Source organism: Ambystoma mexicanum, chromosome 11, assembly GCF_040938575.1.
Source record: "Ambystoma mexicanum isolate Mex_15411 chromosome 11, UKY_AmexF1_1, whole genome shotgun sequence".
NCBI lineage: Eukaryota > Metazoa > Chordata > Amphibia > Caudata > Ambystomatidae > Ambystoma > Ambystoma mexicanum.
Genome location: NC_090934.1, coordinates 164358612 through 164374002, shown reverse-complemented (window position 1 = coordinate 164374002; position 15391 = coordinate 164358612). Strand labels below are relative to the sequence as shown.

Here is a 15391-nt window from a genome sequence, read left to right as displayed (position 1 = left end):
CGATTGATTAGGTGCGGCCTTCATTATTCCCACACCCCTGCCCCCAACGGGCCCCCCCAACATCCCCTCATATTATCCCTGCACCACCCCCATTCCTGTCCCTATGCTACCCATAACACATTTAAATATACCCCAACACATACACAAATATCCATACACCTTACCCCCGCCCCCTGCCCAAGCTAACATACACACACACACACTTACCTCTCTTCCCCCTTCCGCCTTCCTGAGGTTTTTCGCGGCTATGCCTGGCAGCTCCTATCCACACTTGTGTGCGGCAGGGGCGTGACAGTTAGATTTAAAAACACTGCTCTGTGCATTCACAGACCAATCTTTCTAAATCAGTCTTTTATTTCGATTTAAAAAGAAAAGACCTTTGAACTTAGTACCATATTTTCAAGTTGTTAAAGTTGTTAAAGGTCCAGCATCCTCTGATACAAGTGTAACAAGGTTTTCCCAAGCTGGAAGAGTGGCAATACAGCTTCGGGGTAGCTACTGGAACCAAGACGGTGTGAATAAAGCTGGGGAAGGGAGCTGGGTACTTGTAAGCAGATTAAGTCAATGCTGAGACTGTTGAAGTTGAGGGAGAGAAGCAGTCTAAAAGCAAAGGCAGATTATACTGGTGGCAGTAAGACAAACAGAAGAGGCACAGGGGCTGCCCTTTCCTTACAACCTAGGAAAGAAGAGTACCGAAGAGTCTTGTCTTTAAATTGCCAATAAACATAAAATACCAAGATGAAGCAGACCTATCAGAACTATGGTTGTCTATAATACTGTCAGTGAATGCTGTATTAAAGGTGGTTGAAGCAGTGCATACTGTGGCGCAAAGGAGCTTGCCTCCACAATAACAGTAGTAGAAGGGGATTGTCAAGAGGAAAGCAACACCCTAAGACGAAGTATCTGAAAAATGATACAACGCTGCAGAGGTTATAAACATATCGACAGTTGTTAAAGTAGAAGTGGTCCATTTGTCTTTGAACTGTGGCAATAACATCCTGGAGGGAGGATATCCAGGATTACCATTGGTGCTGTTCTCTTTCCTGGAATTGGAAGCAGAACATTTCAACAGTGGCCAGTAAACTGTTACCAGTGGATTTTTGTTTGGGTGAACTTTTGTTTCTTTTGGAACTCTCAAGAACTGATTCAAGACTTTACATGTCTTTATGAACACTGGGAGAGATTGACTTTTGACAATCCTGGGAAGGGATCTACCCAGGACAGGTGAAGGTTATCCAAGTTACTGATTGTCTGGTAATCACTTATTTATCTTGTTTATAATTTACTTGGAATGTTTTTTTTAGTGTGAGGGCCAGTTTTGTGTATGCTAGAAGAATTTCCCTTGAACTAGGTAGGGTTCTCCCTGGTAGAATAGGCTTTGTAAGGTTTGCACTTTTTGTTATTAATAACATTTCTAACACTGGGAAAACCACAAGCAGTTGCCCGCATTACATTACTGATCCCTCAAACAATCCACATATTTAAAAGAAAATAATGCTTTGTATTGGGGATGGAAGCTCGAAGTACTGTGGTCTGGGCCTAGGACAATGTGCTATTTTGCATTGGATTAGGGTGATGGAATTCTGGTTACTTTTTTGGTAGGAAAACATTTGGACACCCAGGAACTGGTGGAGTAGCCAACATAACGGGATCTAGATTGGAGATTAAATGATTTTGTTAAGGTAATTTCATATTTCTGTGGGAAAGTCAATGACTGTGCTGTATCCGAATTCCCTACCTTCAGTTAAAAATCTATCTGCTGACAATATTTAGTGCTAGAGACACTTATGCACGCTGCCGTAACTCAGTTTTACACATAGATAGCGGGGACTTCATGAAAAGGGTAGTGACATTTTGTGGGTGAAATACCAAGAAGGCTGTAGTTCCACACATATATTGGTTCAAATGTAGTTTCAGCATTTACAATCATGCTTCTGTTTTAGTAAAAACAAAATCCCCTTTTGCAAACATGCGTTAGATGGTCTGGCCCCATTTATCAAGCACTGAAGTAACACCTTCTTTCATTGTCAGAAAAATATGTTTGTCTCACATCCTCTTCAGAACGGTGTGTAAGACTTCTTTTTTTTTTTAGGCAGGGCTTGGTGACAGACATTGTTAAAAGTGATCCTCTACCTTGCACACTACGGTCCTCCCTTGAGGTTGGTGGTTGCCAATGGGATACAGCAGACCTAGGACAAGGACAACTGACCCAGTTTATTTGGGGCGTTTATCTTGTCGTATCTTAAGAGACATATTCACCTGCATGCAAATCTAAAAACAGATTCATACTGAAAGAAACCCTAAATCTGCCCACTGTGGCATGCTGGAATGAAGAAGTCAGACAAAGGGGTGGCATTTTCACTAGATCTTAATATAAATAATAATGAAAAAGGCCTGTCTTTCCCTATCCCTAAAGAATTTTCCCAACTGAACTAAAGAATAACTTGGGTGCTCGTCGTCAGGGTGGTTGTAAAACTCAAGGTTTCCATCCTCTGTCCAAACTAGCCTACCACTAACAAACTACATTAACATAAATAGTTCCAGGAGAATGACTCCCTTCTCCTGGTTCAACGGGTTCAGCCCTATGGGCTTATTCCTATTAGTCTTTGATAACAGTTATCAATGATAGCTTCTCCTGAGTTCAATAGTACATCAACTGCTATCTTCTCCTGGTAAACTTTGTCAGCCTCCAGGGTTCGGTTTGGTACCCTTTTGCCTTAGTTTCTTATCCAACAATTATGTGGATAACCAAGAAAATGACTCCCTTCTCCTGGTTCAGCTGTTGGTTAGCTTTGGATAATTTCCTGCAACAGTTTTTATCAACCTTGGCACAACAACTGAGATGAGGAAGATCACTTGTGAGATAATCTTCACACTTGGTACTTTTATCCCAACTTTGGAGACGAGGGAGATTACTCCTGATGCCTGTGTTACATCCACCACCCATCCCCAAACCCTACTGTATCTCCTGTGACTCCAGTTACCTCTTCTCTGGTGGGGGCACGTCACTGGTTCTTCCTGGGGTGTTGGCTCGCTTCATTCATGCTGAACGCTCTGCTTGCTTCCCCTTCAAGCTGTCCGGCCAGGCGGTGTCGGTGCAGTTAATGGCTCGCTCGGTCCACCAACTCAAAGTCACACTACTATGACAAGTCACGTTTCCCAGCTTCCAGTCAGGGCCCTTCTACATCGGCCTGTGGAGGGCTCCTGCAACCTGCTATCGGCGTCCTCCCGACTGGAGGTTTGCTTCTCCAGCGTAGCTTCTTGCTTCCAAGTTCAAACTTCCTGGTTCTGCTAGGCTTCATGCCTCCTTCGCTTCTCCGTGAGTCCTTTCTTCATTTTTATGTCGTAAAATTGGGTCCTACCCAGCGGAGTATCATAGTCCTTTGTTTGCATTCTGTATTCTTCATAGCTCTTTGGGCCACCTCTTCCCAGTACCTTCTGTACTTTGTGAAGAAGTTGTTTGCATATCTCCATCAATCTTCTTCGTCGCAATACTCTTGGAAGATGACTTGAGCTAAGACTGTATGTCTATTTTAGTCTTCCATATCTTGGTGGTTTCAAATATTACAGGTAGGAAGGACTATTGCAGTAACATAGAGTCCTTGTGCCAATGAGGGTGCCTCTACTGGGAGGTCCAGCTTTTCGCCACCCCTAGGGGGAATGTTGCAGAGCGAATTTGCCTCTCTAGCCTCACAGGGAAGGGCTTCTTACTGGGGAGAAGTGACGTGAACCCATGAATCATCACACCACCTTTCTGGAAAATCAAGTGCAGGGCATTATGGGTTGTTCCTGTGTTCAGCTCACCTCTGAAAAGGGCTTCAACACCTCTAAAACACATTGAGCGCAATTCAATATTGCCCCTCCTCCACATGATCCCTTTCTTGCTGCATACATACAATGCGTGCCTTAACTGCTTAGCATTGGAAGTGAATTCCATGCCAGTGCAAGCATGACATTATAGTGGGTGCAGAGTTGACCTTCATATTTTAGTGGTTAAAGCAGCTCCTTTTCTTGCTGACAACTTTCAAGCCATTGTATATATTTGTTAGAAATGTAAAAACCAGACTGTGCAAAAGAAGCGGGGTGCAGCACAGGAATTCAAAGAAACAGCGCAGTCACTAGCTCACTTAATCAAAAGCACATGGATCAGCTCCTTTTACTAATTAGATGTGTGGTATTCTAGGAAAGAAACAAATGTCATTGTTGAATAAATGCCATCAGGGAGAAAGAACTATGCTAATAGACAAGAAAGATAGCTCCAAGTTAGGATGCAATTTGATTTTCCACCCATAAAGTCACTGTTTGTGTTCACAACTTATTGCACATTTTTTCAAATCATGACAACTGAAGAATTTGACAATCTTACCATGTACAATAGAAAGGGCCAGCTAACTAAATGCTTGACAATGTTTTCTCCCGTCATCTTCTCATGATGACTGTTTGGTCCAAATGTTATGAGCAGGTAGGTCCCAATGACTGCAAGGCCAACACCTATGAAGGAGAAAACATACCGTCCTTTGGGGAATAAAAGGCAAGATACACAAATGCTGTTAGTTTGTTAATTAACATGCAGGTCAAATAATGAAAAAAACAAATATGTTTATCATGCAGAGTGAAGATTAAATATGAACTCATTCCGGTGATAATTGCATTTGAAGGACATGCAGAAGTAAAACAAGGTGACAAACAGAATGGCTTTCCGCATAAGCTGATCAGCAATTGTATTATTCAAGCTGTTAGCAAAATGGATTGGAAGCAGCTAAATAATTAAATATTTAAACCCATTTAAATAAAAAACAGTAACAAAATCTACACATTTATATCGAACCACATTTTTCAGCACACATCCGTGAAAAAATATTAAAATAGCGTGGTGCATGTAGAATTATCTTTTCGGTTATCCCCAAATACACAAATTGATTTGATGATAAGCTAAGTAACAGGAGACACATGGAAGCAACCTATAGCATTAAAAGTAAAGCAGAACATTGTACTTCTGAAAAACTACAGTTCCTTTATTAGTTTCAAAGCCTCCTGGCTGGGCTCAAATTTAGAATTACATAAAGTTGATAGAGAAAAATGTATTCTGAATCAAAGAGAATTATATCAGTAAAAAAATCAATAAATGTTTTGAAAATAAATTAAGAAAAAGGAAAGCCCTGTGGCAGAAGGGCTGTGCGAATCTGTTTAGCTGTGGCGGCAGTGTGACCTATTTATTCATTCTACTGTGCTTCACTTATTGGATTGTTTGGCGAGCGAACAGAGAGTAAGTGGGGAGTAAGAAGCAGTCTCCTTTGCTCCACCCTGCAGCCGGCAGGAACTTCAGAACTTCAGAAAAAGTAAAAGGTGAAAAGGACGCCTTTACTTTTAAAAAGCACACACACTTTTTCTTTTTTTTTTTTTTTCTTCCAGTGACTCGCATGTCACATGTGTAGCAGCTGAGCTCATTAGGACACCTGGTGCACCATTGCGGCGAAAGCCCTGTGGCAGAAGGGCTGTGCGAATCTGTTTAGCTGTTTGGCGGCTTTGGCGTGCGTGTCAGAACTTACATTGTAAAAGGAAAGCTCGAGTGTGAGAAGGGCAAGTGAATTTTTTTTAAAATTTTCTTTTCACTGTTTGGCTGTTTGCTGCTTTGTTGCCTGGCTGTCTGGCCGGATTGCTTCCCCTGGGCAACTTGTGGCTATCCGAGAATAACATAAAGCACAAGAAAGTACTGTTTGATGGGACTGAATGCTCCTGCATTAAGGATTGTGTTTTGAACTCTGCCGCCTTTGTAGAACAGCTGAGTCTTCGCCGAGCGGACGTTTTTTCCCACGGCACGGGACGCTGCCTGACTTCAACCTGTGAAACTATCTACTGATTGGGTCGTGGCTCTTGCTTTATTTTATTATTTTCTTTTTTTAATTATTAATTGATTAGTTAAAGTTGTCTTTATTTTTTTAAGTGGTTTTTGTGTATCAATCTTATTTAACTGTGTTGGGATTCTTGAGGCAAACTACGAAAAGAGAAAGTTAAAATCCTTTTGCGAATTGCACAAGTGAATTGCTAAGTGCTTTCCTGTCTTGCTGTGTCTCGCCGGGTTGCCAGAGGATTCTTGTCGGACAAACACATTGCTGGACACCCTTTCCTGCTTTTGAAGGACTGATCCTATTGGATTTTACTTTATAATATACCTGTGTTCTTATTTGAAGAATTATACAATCTTTCTTTATGTCACGTCAAATCAACTCGCTAAAAGCGGGAATGCCTGAGTCTGTAGCTAATACGTATAACCTAGTGCCACCTTTACCTAAAAAGACCTTGATCACTAAAAGAATTAAAGAAAATAAAGAGAGGAAACGAGCGACTTCTCTTAATGTGGATATTCGTTCCTATTGCATCACAGATGTTGTAAGATCAGAAAAAACGTCAGCAATGCCCTTACAAATGGAAAAAACTCTGTCGTCAATAACTGTTTCCTCGGCGCCAGAGCTAGCTATGGCCAATCAGGTGATTTGCCCTAGTGTGTTTGAGACGGCCATTATTCAGCACTTGATCTGTCCTAACACTGTTCTGTGCGGAGTCTCGCCGCCCATAATTCCTGTCTCTAAAGAGTCTGTAATAAATTCAGTGCCCTTAAGTACTAACTTAGAGATGGATGTGATTGCCTCAAAAACATGTATTACTAGTGTTCAAGTTCAACAAGCAAGAACAGAAGTAGCGGATGCCTCAATTGCATTAGCCTATACATCAGGCGAAATATGCACATCACAAGCAGTTACTACTGTAGCGGCTAAACCGTATGCACCCCCCCCCCATACCTTTATGCTCTGTTGAAGCTCAGCAGTTACTACGAACTGAATATGCTAAATTGACAGCGGTTGGTGAATTTGGAGATGATACATTAGCATCTATCTTAGCATCCAGACCTCATGAATCAGCAACACCTGACATAATGTATATTTGCTCAAACACGGGTGATCTGATTCAATTGGCTGATCACTCACACATCCATACAAGCGAGTGTATAGATCATGCTCAAAAGCTAAATACCACCACACCAGTTGAGACTGAGAATCCTGATTTATACAAATCTCCATCATCAATCTCAAATACATCTTTTGTGGCCCCAATACCTAGACGTACCAGGTTCATAGAACCTGATACTAGTCATCCTTATTTTATTCGTGATAGTCAGATGCCATTTAAAGAAAATAGGTTCTCTTTTCCTGAAGCACCAGCTTTAAACAACACGTTGAGTGCCAGGAATACCGCCCTATTGTCTTTGGCTAAGCTTTACGAATCATTAGATGAAAAGATGCATTGCCAGAATAGCGAACTACATGTGTTACACATGCTTCTTAAAAAAGAACAGAAGGCACGCGTTCTGACATCTCGCTCTACTATACTCAAGATGACAAATCAATCTATGCAAACAAATACAAGTGATGCACTAGATGTGATGGTAGGCTTGCCGTCAAATTAAATACCAAATATAAAGTCAGTCTCAAGTATCACCCTTGATGCTGGAGCTCATTTAGTGCCTATCAATCCTTCTGAGGTAATGACAAAAGAACAGAGTATTTTGCCTCCAATTCCACAAGTTTCTATCCAGTCAGCACCTCTTATGCCGATCGGGATAATCCCAAAAGTACAAGGTGTATCATTTGCTCCAATATTCAGTACCTTGAAAGCTCTTCCTGTGTCCATCTTAGGTCAAACTCTACTTGAACCGGAACCAAAAAAGCGTTTACCATTTGTTAATACAAGTTCTAAGTTAAAAGTAAAGAAAGCTGTTAGACTTGTGACATCAGTCAGGAAAAAACGAAAATTGAGCATAGACATTGAAAATCAGACTATACAAGATGCTTTAGAATATCAACCACTTGATGATTTGCTTGATAGTGTAACAACATTATCTCTAAATCCATTAGATCAGAGTATTCAGACTCAAAATGGGGCAACTATATCCCAGTCTGCAATTGTAGGGGGTCCTCAACCACCATCTGTTGAAGAAAGGACATTGGCTAAGAGCTTATGTGCTGATCGAGTTCAATCCTCTGCTGTTTTTGAAAATGCTTCAAGTACTACTGATGACATCTTACACGATTTACGAGCTGAACTACGAGCCTCTTTTGACAAACAGATTAAAGTCAATGAAGCTCTTGTACAGCGTTACATTGCGCCAACTAATGAGAATAAGATTAAACAAACAAATATTACCCGCCTGCAAGATGATAAAATGCAAGCGCTTCATGCTGATGGGATACTACAAGATTTGCATGAGGAGATACGAGCTTCTTTCGCAAGATATACTAGAGAAAATGAAACATTTACACAAACTGTGAGGTCAATTAACCAGGGCTCACTGGGTAAAATTGATCTAACTGCCCAGGATTATCAAAGGGCTATACCCAGTACTGAATCCTTGTTACTTGGACCTCAAAAACTTCAAAAAATAACAGCACAGGACACTGTGGATGTGGGAATCAGGGGTTCATCATCTTCTATCATGCTACCTATGAGCAAACAGAGTGAGCATATCCCAGGGTCATCTAGACTTGTCGGTAAATCGCAATTTAAAAATCACCATTGCCTTCTTATAAAATGTCGTGGTCACCCATTCCCCACTTATGACCTTAATCGAGCCAGCTTTTTGAATATCTGTGCTGATATCGCTGCTCTCGAAGATTTAACATCAGCTGATATTAGCTTGGTTGAATTTACTAGTGACCAAGATCTAACAGAAGCACGTTTATATGTACAATCAATCAATCTGGCTGGCTCGGACTGCCTTTTATAATTTGGGCTTTCTACTATCACAAGATGTGCTCCATGATGATCTGAAGCAATCCAATAATCAACATCCTAAAGGTCGAATGTATGGTGACAACATAGCCTCCACGAGATCGGGGGCAGGAGCTGCACATAATGTATGGACCGTGACAGTGGCAATTTGAGATCGTAACCATCCCAGAAGATGGAATCTGTTAGTCTACTCTCTTGGAACACTAGAGGTCATAGACACTTTATTAATAATGGAAACAACAACCTCTTCCAGTTTGATATACTAGTGTTTCAGGAGACAAGGCTTCGCGATACACCAACATGGGATCAATATAATATCTTTGTGGTACTAGCCATAGAGCCGGTGAAGGGACGACCTATGGTCGGGCTCCTCATGGCCTTCCGAAAGAATAAGAACATTGAAATTATTTGGCACAGATCACCGTCACCCTGCTATCAGTATGTAAAGCTTCATGTTGGAGAAAGCTTTTATGCCATGATAAACATCTATTGGGGGGAAAAAACATATATCCTCGAAGGTTTTCTTTGAAACTTTGATCATGATCCTTGATCAATTATTATTAGATGTTACCATTACCAACACGTTTATAATGGGGGATCTGAATCTTCACCTCTTAGCTCCTAATCTCTCGAGTCCCATGTCTGATGAACGTCGCTGGTTAACTCTAATGGCTGATCGCAATTTTGTAATGGTTAATGGATCTATACCTGGGGATGTACCTCCTAAACCTACATGGCACAATGTTAATAACCATGTAACGTTGGATTACATCTTTGTTAATACTCTTTTTTTGAATAATATAACTATGTTCTCCGTTAAACCAACTATTCTGAGTGATCATAGTTTACTACATCTAAAATATGATTGGGCTGAAACAAAGAAACTCCCTCAGAATATGAATGTGACTAATCTATACATTAATAATGCTGGTAATCGATTAAAATGGACTCACAGAAAATTATGTCAGCTCAGAGATACCTTGTGGGAACAGTATACTGGTAATAATGAATGTCTTAGTGGTTGTTATGTACATGCCATACAGCGCTTTTCAATTCAGAGGGCGTGTCCTAAAGGCTCCACCCAGGTTCATCTTCATGCCTTCGATTTAGAAGTAAAATATAGGAAGAGTGAATTGAGAAGGCTTGTTAGGAGGCTATTCAAATGGGTACACTCTTGTCCCGGGCTCTAAACAAGATCAGACCAAACGATTACAAAAGGAGTATAAAAATTGGCTTAGACATCGCCGTGCCTCCCAATACGAACTTGATGGGGAGGTGATGTTGAAACCATTCATCCTCAAATCATCGGCAGGAATATGGGCTATGTTAAATAACACCGCAGAGGGCGTGTCCTAAAGGCTCCACCCAGGTTCATCTTCATGCCTTCGATTTAGAAGTAAAATATAGGAAGAGTGAATTGAGAAGGCTTGTTAGGAGGCTATTCAAATGGGTACACTCTTGTCCCGGGCTCTAAACAAGATCAGACCAAACGATTACAAAAGGAGTATAAAAATTGGCTTAGACATCGCCGTGCCTCCCAATACGAACTTGATGGGGAGGTGATGTTGAAACCATTCATCCTCAAATCATCGGCAGGAATATGGGCTATGTTAAATAACACCGCGGGTAAAAACCAACATTCATTACAGGTGAATTCCATCCCCCAAGAATCTTGGAATGATTTTTATGGCAATATATACACCTCGCCTTTCCTAGATCTTGACATAACCTGGGATAACATTACAGCTAATTATACTGTTAATTTTGGCCGCGAGGATATACTGTTTTTTATATCTAAATTGAGTGTATCCAGAGCTGCCGGACCAGATGGGCTACATAATGCCATGATAAAGCAAAATAAACATTTGTGGTCAGACATTCTATTTCATATGTTTCAACACATTATGTTAACAGGTTTAGTGCCCGCGAATTGGAAAACATCAATTATTCTCCCCATATTCAAGAAAGGAGACAGGACAAATCCAGCATCATATAGACCCATTGCTTTGCTTGACTGTCCGGGAAAAATGTTTGCCCGCTTGATCCTAGGTGAGTTTAACCATTGGTTAAATCAACTCAATTACAGAGATCCTTTTCAAACTGGGTTTGTTCCAGGGTTAGGCACTGCCATCAATTTGATCACTTTAAGGGGTATTATTCACCTGAACAACCAACGCAACCAGCCAATTTATATGGCTTTTGTTGATTTTAGGGCAGCTTTTGATTTGGTCCCAAGGGAATTTTTATTTAAAAAATTGATGGATTTAAAGTGCCCCTGACATATCCTAAAATGGATAATTCAATTACATTCAAACACCTCAATCTCTATTCGCATGAACAACGAGGGCCTCTTGTCCGAACCCATACAGACCACTCGGGGTCTGAAACAAGGATGCATGTTAGCGTCCGCCTTGTTTAATTACTTTCTTTTGGATTTTGGCACTAGTATTGAGGGGCTGATTGTTGATCCTCCGAAATTACAAGGTGCAGCAATTAAGTGGCTCTTGTACGCCGATGACATGGTGTTACTGTCCAAAACGCCCATTGGCCTATGTAATCTGCTAAATGCATTAGATATATATGCTAAACGTAATTGTATTAGCATTAATACTAAAAAAACTCAAGTAATGCAATTTGGAATTAATAGAGGTCAGAAAACATGTCGGCAACTTCAAGGCACTGATTTGCTGCTTGTAAGATCATACATCTATTTGGGGGTCTGTGTGGCTAGCAAATTGTCCGATAAAATGCAGGAACATCGTCTGCAACTAAAACATTCGAGTGCACTATCTCAACTACGAATAATCCGGGCAAAATACTGCACATTTTCTATTGACCCTATGGTTATATTTTACAAGCAAAAATATGTGCCTACCATTTTGTATGGTTCTGAAGCCGAGATATGCCAAACATACACATATTGGGTTAAATATGAAAGCAAGTTTTGGAAAAGATCGCTCATGCTTCCAAATTCTGAATCTATTTCTATCATTAGATACGAACTGGGGCTTATATCCCTTTACGCTGTGTATAAATGGAAGGTTTGTTTATTATATCGAAAATGTATCATGAAAGATAGCACTAATGGGCTACTTGACATTATATCTAGCTACTTATTGTTATCAGATGAAATCTTTCCAATGAAATGGCGTACTTCTGCTAGAAAATTCTTGAAAGGAGCTGATGTCTCTGAAATCTTGCTTATCGAAAATCTCAATAAAGCCAAAACTAAGTTGTGGGAATCCGACTGGATCAAAACCTGTGATGCATGCATGAAAATAATTAAATTTGGGTCGAATCCTTTTGCCTTAAAAGCACAAGGCCATATAGAAACTTATTTAAGACAATCTCCAAATCCGAGACATCGTGCAGATTTCATGCGCTTTAGATTGAACATTTGGCCTACAAGAGAGATTCTGTTTAGATGGAAGAAGACATCTGCTCAAACTTGTCGATTCTGTCATAAACAGATAGAAACGATGAAACACTTAGTGGTAGAATGTGTTAGTCTTTTATCATCAAGAATACATTATTTTAAGCACTTGATCAACAAGACGGTGGTTATGCATGATGAATTATGGTTAATATTATTTAGAGGACATTCAAAACAATTAAGGTATGCGCTTGTGAATTATCTAAATTCATTGAAAATTAGGTTACCAGAAATTAATGCTGTTCAAGAAGAAGAGATGTAACAACTATATGTATCTCATGTTATTTAAGTCTGAGAGTGAATCAGGTTCAAATCATGTGCAAAATCTGAAGGTGAATTATTTAAAAATTAGTGAAATTTAAGTTATCAGTTAAATTAAAAAAATAAAAAAATAATAATAATTAAGAATATTTGTATAGAATTCGTTTTCTCTGCGCCTGCATTAGCTCCCACTCTATTCTAAACACGCTTCTAATTTGCTTTAGTGTCACCTGCTAAACTAAAGTAGCAGTGATCGAGCAGCCAAGACACCTTTTTGTAGGGGATGTGGATGACAACGAAATAGGCTCACACTGTTACCTTAAACGAACAGATATCAACACAGCGAGATTATCAAAATAGCTATATAGCCTACCTGCAGGTAAACAAAACAATATGGATCATAATTGGTAAGTGAATATACGTTAATAACGGCATTTGAACACACATTTTATAATACGGTGCCCCAGTGAGAAGCTGGACCAATCCCTGCTCCAAGACAACACAGAGTTCCTTTATAAAAGATAGAAGGGTGCAGAAGGTTCTCCAATTCGTCAAGTAGGATGCTGTGTCCCCGCAATTTAAAGTATATGCTCAATTCTAGCAGTAGGCAACTCAACGATAGGATTCTTTGTCACTTTCCAACCATATCTAGACACCACTCGGGATCCAGTTACAAAAAGACACCTTAAGATGCTGCAAACCCTTAAGGGTTTTCTGGGGCAACAGCTGCCAGTGCAGAAATAAACAGGACAGCCAATGCATACACTAAAACTGAAGAAACTAGAGTTGCTGAAGCTGGTCCTAAAGGACCCACAGGCAGGATAATGGCAAAGGGAAAATATGCACTCTTAGGGCAGTCTTATGTTTAACTTGTAGGTGTATTTGGCATATTTGAGCCTTGCATCCACAGGCATGGGCTTATTGAATTCCAGTGTTCTACATGTCCATTGCTCCTGACTGTGTAGGTCTGTGCCTTACCCGATGTGTCCAAGCAAACAAAAAACAAACTGCAACTTCAGTTTGCAGCAGATGGGGTGTCAGTTTATTTCATTGCAATTTAATAAAAAGAAACAATCCGACAAGCCTATCTCTGTCGGAAAGAATGATGGACAAAACTGATCTCTTTTATAGGTTCTCTTCTAGCTAAATAATTCAGGAACTTTTCATTACCTCACTAAGATAGTGATTCTCATGACTTTATATTAGTAACAACATCTAAAAAATGTTCAATCTCTTGCCTGCCCATCTCAATTTTCCTGGAGACCATATAGGCTTCCCCCGCCAACATCGTCACTCCCATTTATCACATGACATCTCCCTCGTCTCCCATCTCGGCAGAGCCTGGTGGTGGTCCCTGCTGCTTATCAAACAACAAAGCTTAATGGGCATCGCCGATTCTGAGAGCCAAGGTTTGCTCCTGCACACTTCACAGTGCCAACAAAATTGTCTACCTTTCTAACGCCTTAGTTCTCTGTGGTTCAGGATTTCCCCCGCCCCCTTTCTAACTTGCTTTTCTTATGGCGATTCATTGCAGCGGTTCATATATGTAGCTTGTTGATTCCACAGAGGGTCGGTATTTTCACGCGCTCAACACTCAGTTTGGACTGCCAGGAGATGGATGGGACTGCGCTGTTTCCTCCGTTTGAAAGAAGACCAATATCTACAGATAACAGACACTTTTTTGGAAGGGAACAGCACACTGCTATATTATTCCACTTCAATTAGGTGTCTTCTTTTATGTTTCAGGACACGCACCCACTTACGAAAAAAAATATATTGATACAGACCCTCTCTTGGTGGGCGATTAAGGGCGTTTGCAGTAGCTCTGCTCCCAATCACAGAGCTGCATTTATTTATGCATTTGCTGGGCACCCGATAGCTTGCAGACTTTCACATTTAATGTTCACTGGCTTTTTCCTGGCCCTCACCCATGTGTGTTCCAGGATGAAAACCAGAAAACACCACTCCAGAATTATCTGGCACGATCTCTACTTAGCCTAGCAACTGGCAGAACCAGCATATGCTATACTCAAAGCTACATCCAGCCCATATAAAATCATGTCTGGTTGCAATACTGTTGAGATTTACACTGCGGTACCTGTTGATAATTTTAATTAGAAATATTAGTTTATAATGCACTTAAAAGCAGCGAATGGTTTCTAAACGCGGGATCAGGATTCAAACCTGTGTTGCGCTACGTTATCTTGCTTCCAAGGCAAACGCGTTGACCCTGAGCTATCCTTCCTTCGAAGGATAGACACCCAGCATAACGCATTACACTCCTTAGAATGTAAGATATATTGCCCCCAACAAGTAAAACCCAAACAAGCAGAAGTACAAAGAAACGCCCACGGGGCTAAACAGGATATTAGGGTCTATTAGGACGCCCATCATTATCAGTTTTCTTGAGGAGGCCTCAGATGAGCTCTAGTTAGGACAGGGGCCTGCAACCTTTGTTCTCCATTTGTTGTGGAATACAGCTCACATCTACTCTAGCCAACATAGTCAATTAATAGGTGTCATGGGAGATCAAAACATCTGGAAAGCTGCAGGCTACAAAGGCACATGCTAGATAAAAAGGTTAAAAAACAAGTCTAAAATAAAGAAAAAAAAACTGGGTTCTCAGACCAGAGGGGTAGCAGTTTAGGACTTTTGATAAGTCTGATCATTGCATGCAGCTTTACAAATAATGGCCTTACTTGGGACGTGCTGTAGGACAATTTCTTTTTAATATGGGTCGTTTTCAGACAACTGCCTTAAATGACAGAAAGCTGAGTTGTATGTGCACTGAATGAGGCTGTCGAGTCCAAATGAGTAAAGTGCTTCTTGCCAATGATTGTCCACCCCATGAGGGCCTTATCAATGTATACAATGTTGTCAGTTGACGCAAGATCACCTAAGAGTAATAAT

The 15391-nt window shown here is 40.5% G+C and overlaps 1 protein-coding gene across 5 annotated transcripts in view; it reads right to left on the bottom strand.

Moving 5' to 3' along the window:
- NIPAL3 (NIPA like domain containing 3) overlaps positions 1-15391 on the bottom strand; it is a 429324-nt gene that overhangs the window by 250866 nt on the left and 163067 nt on the right. For 3 of the 5 annotated variants that reach the window (XM_069622701.1, XM_069622703.1, XM_069622702.1), the window contains exon 6: positions 4367-4515. In XM_069622701.1, the coding sequence (XP_069478802.1) occupies positions 4367-4515 (149 nt within the window). The remainder of the gene's footprint in view (positions 1-4366; positions 4516-15391) is intronic. The other 2 variants (XM_069622704.1, XM_069622705.1) reach the window with 1 other exon arrangement.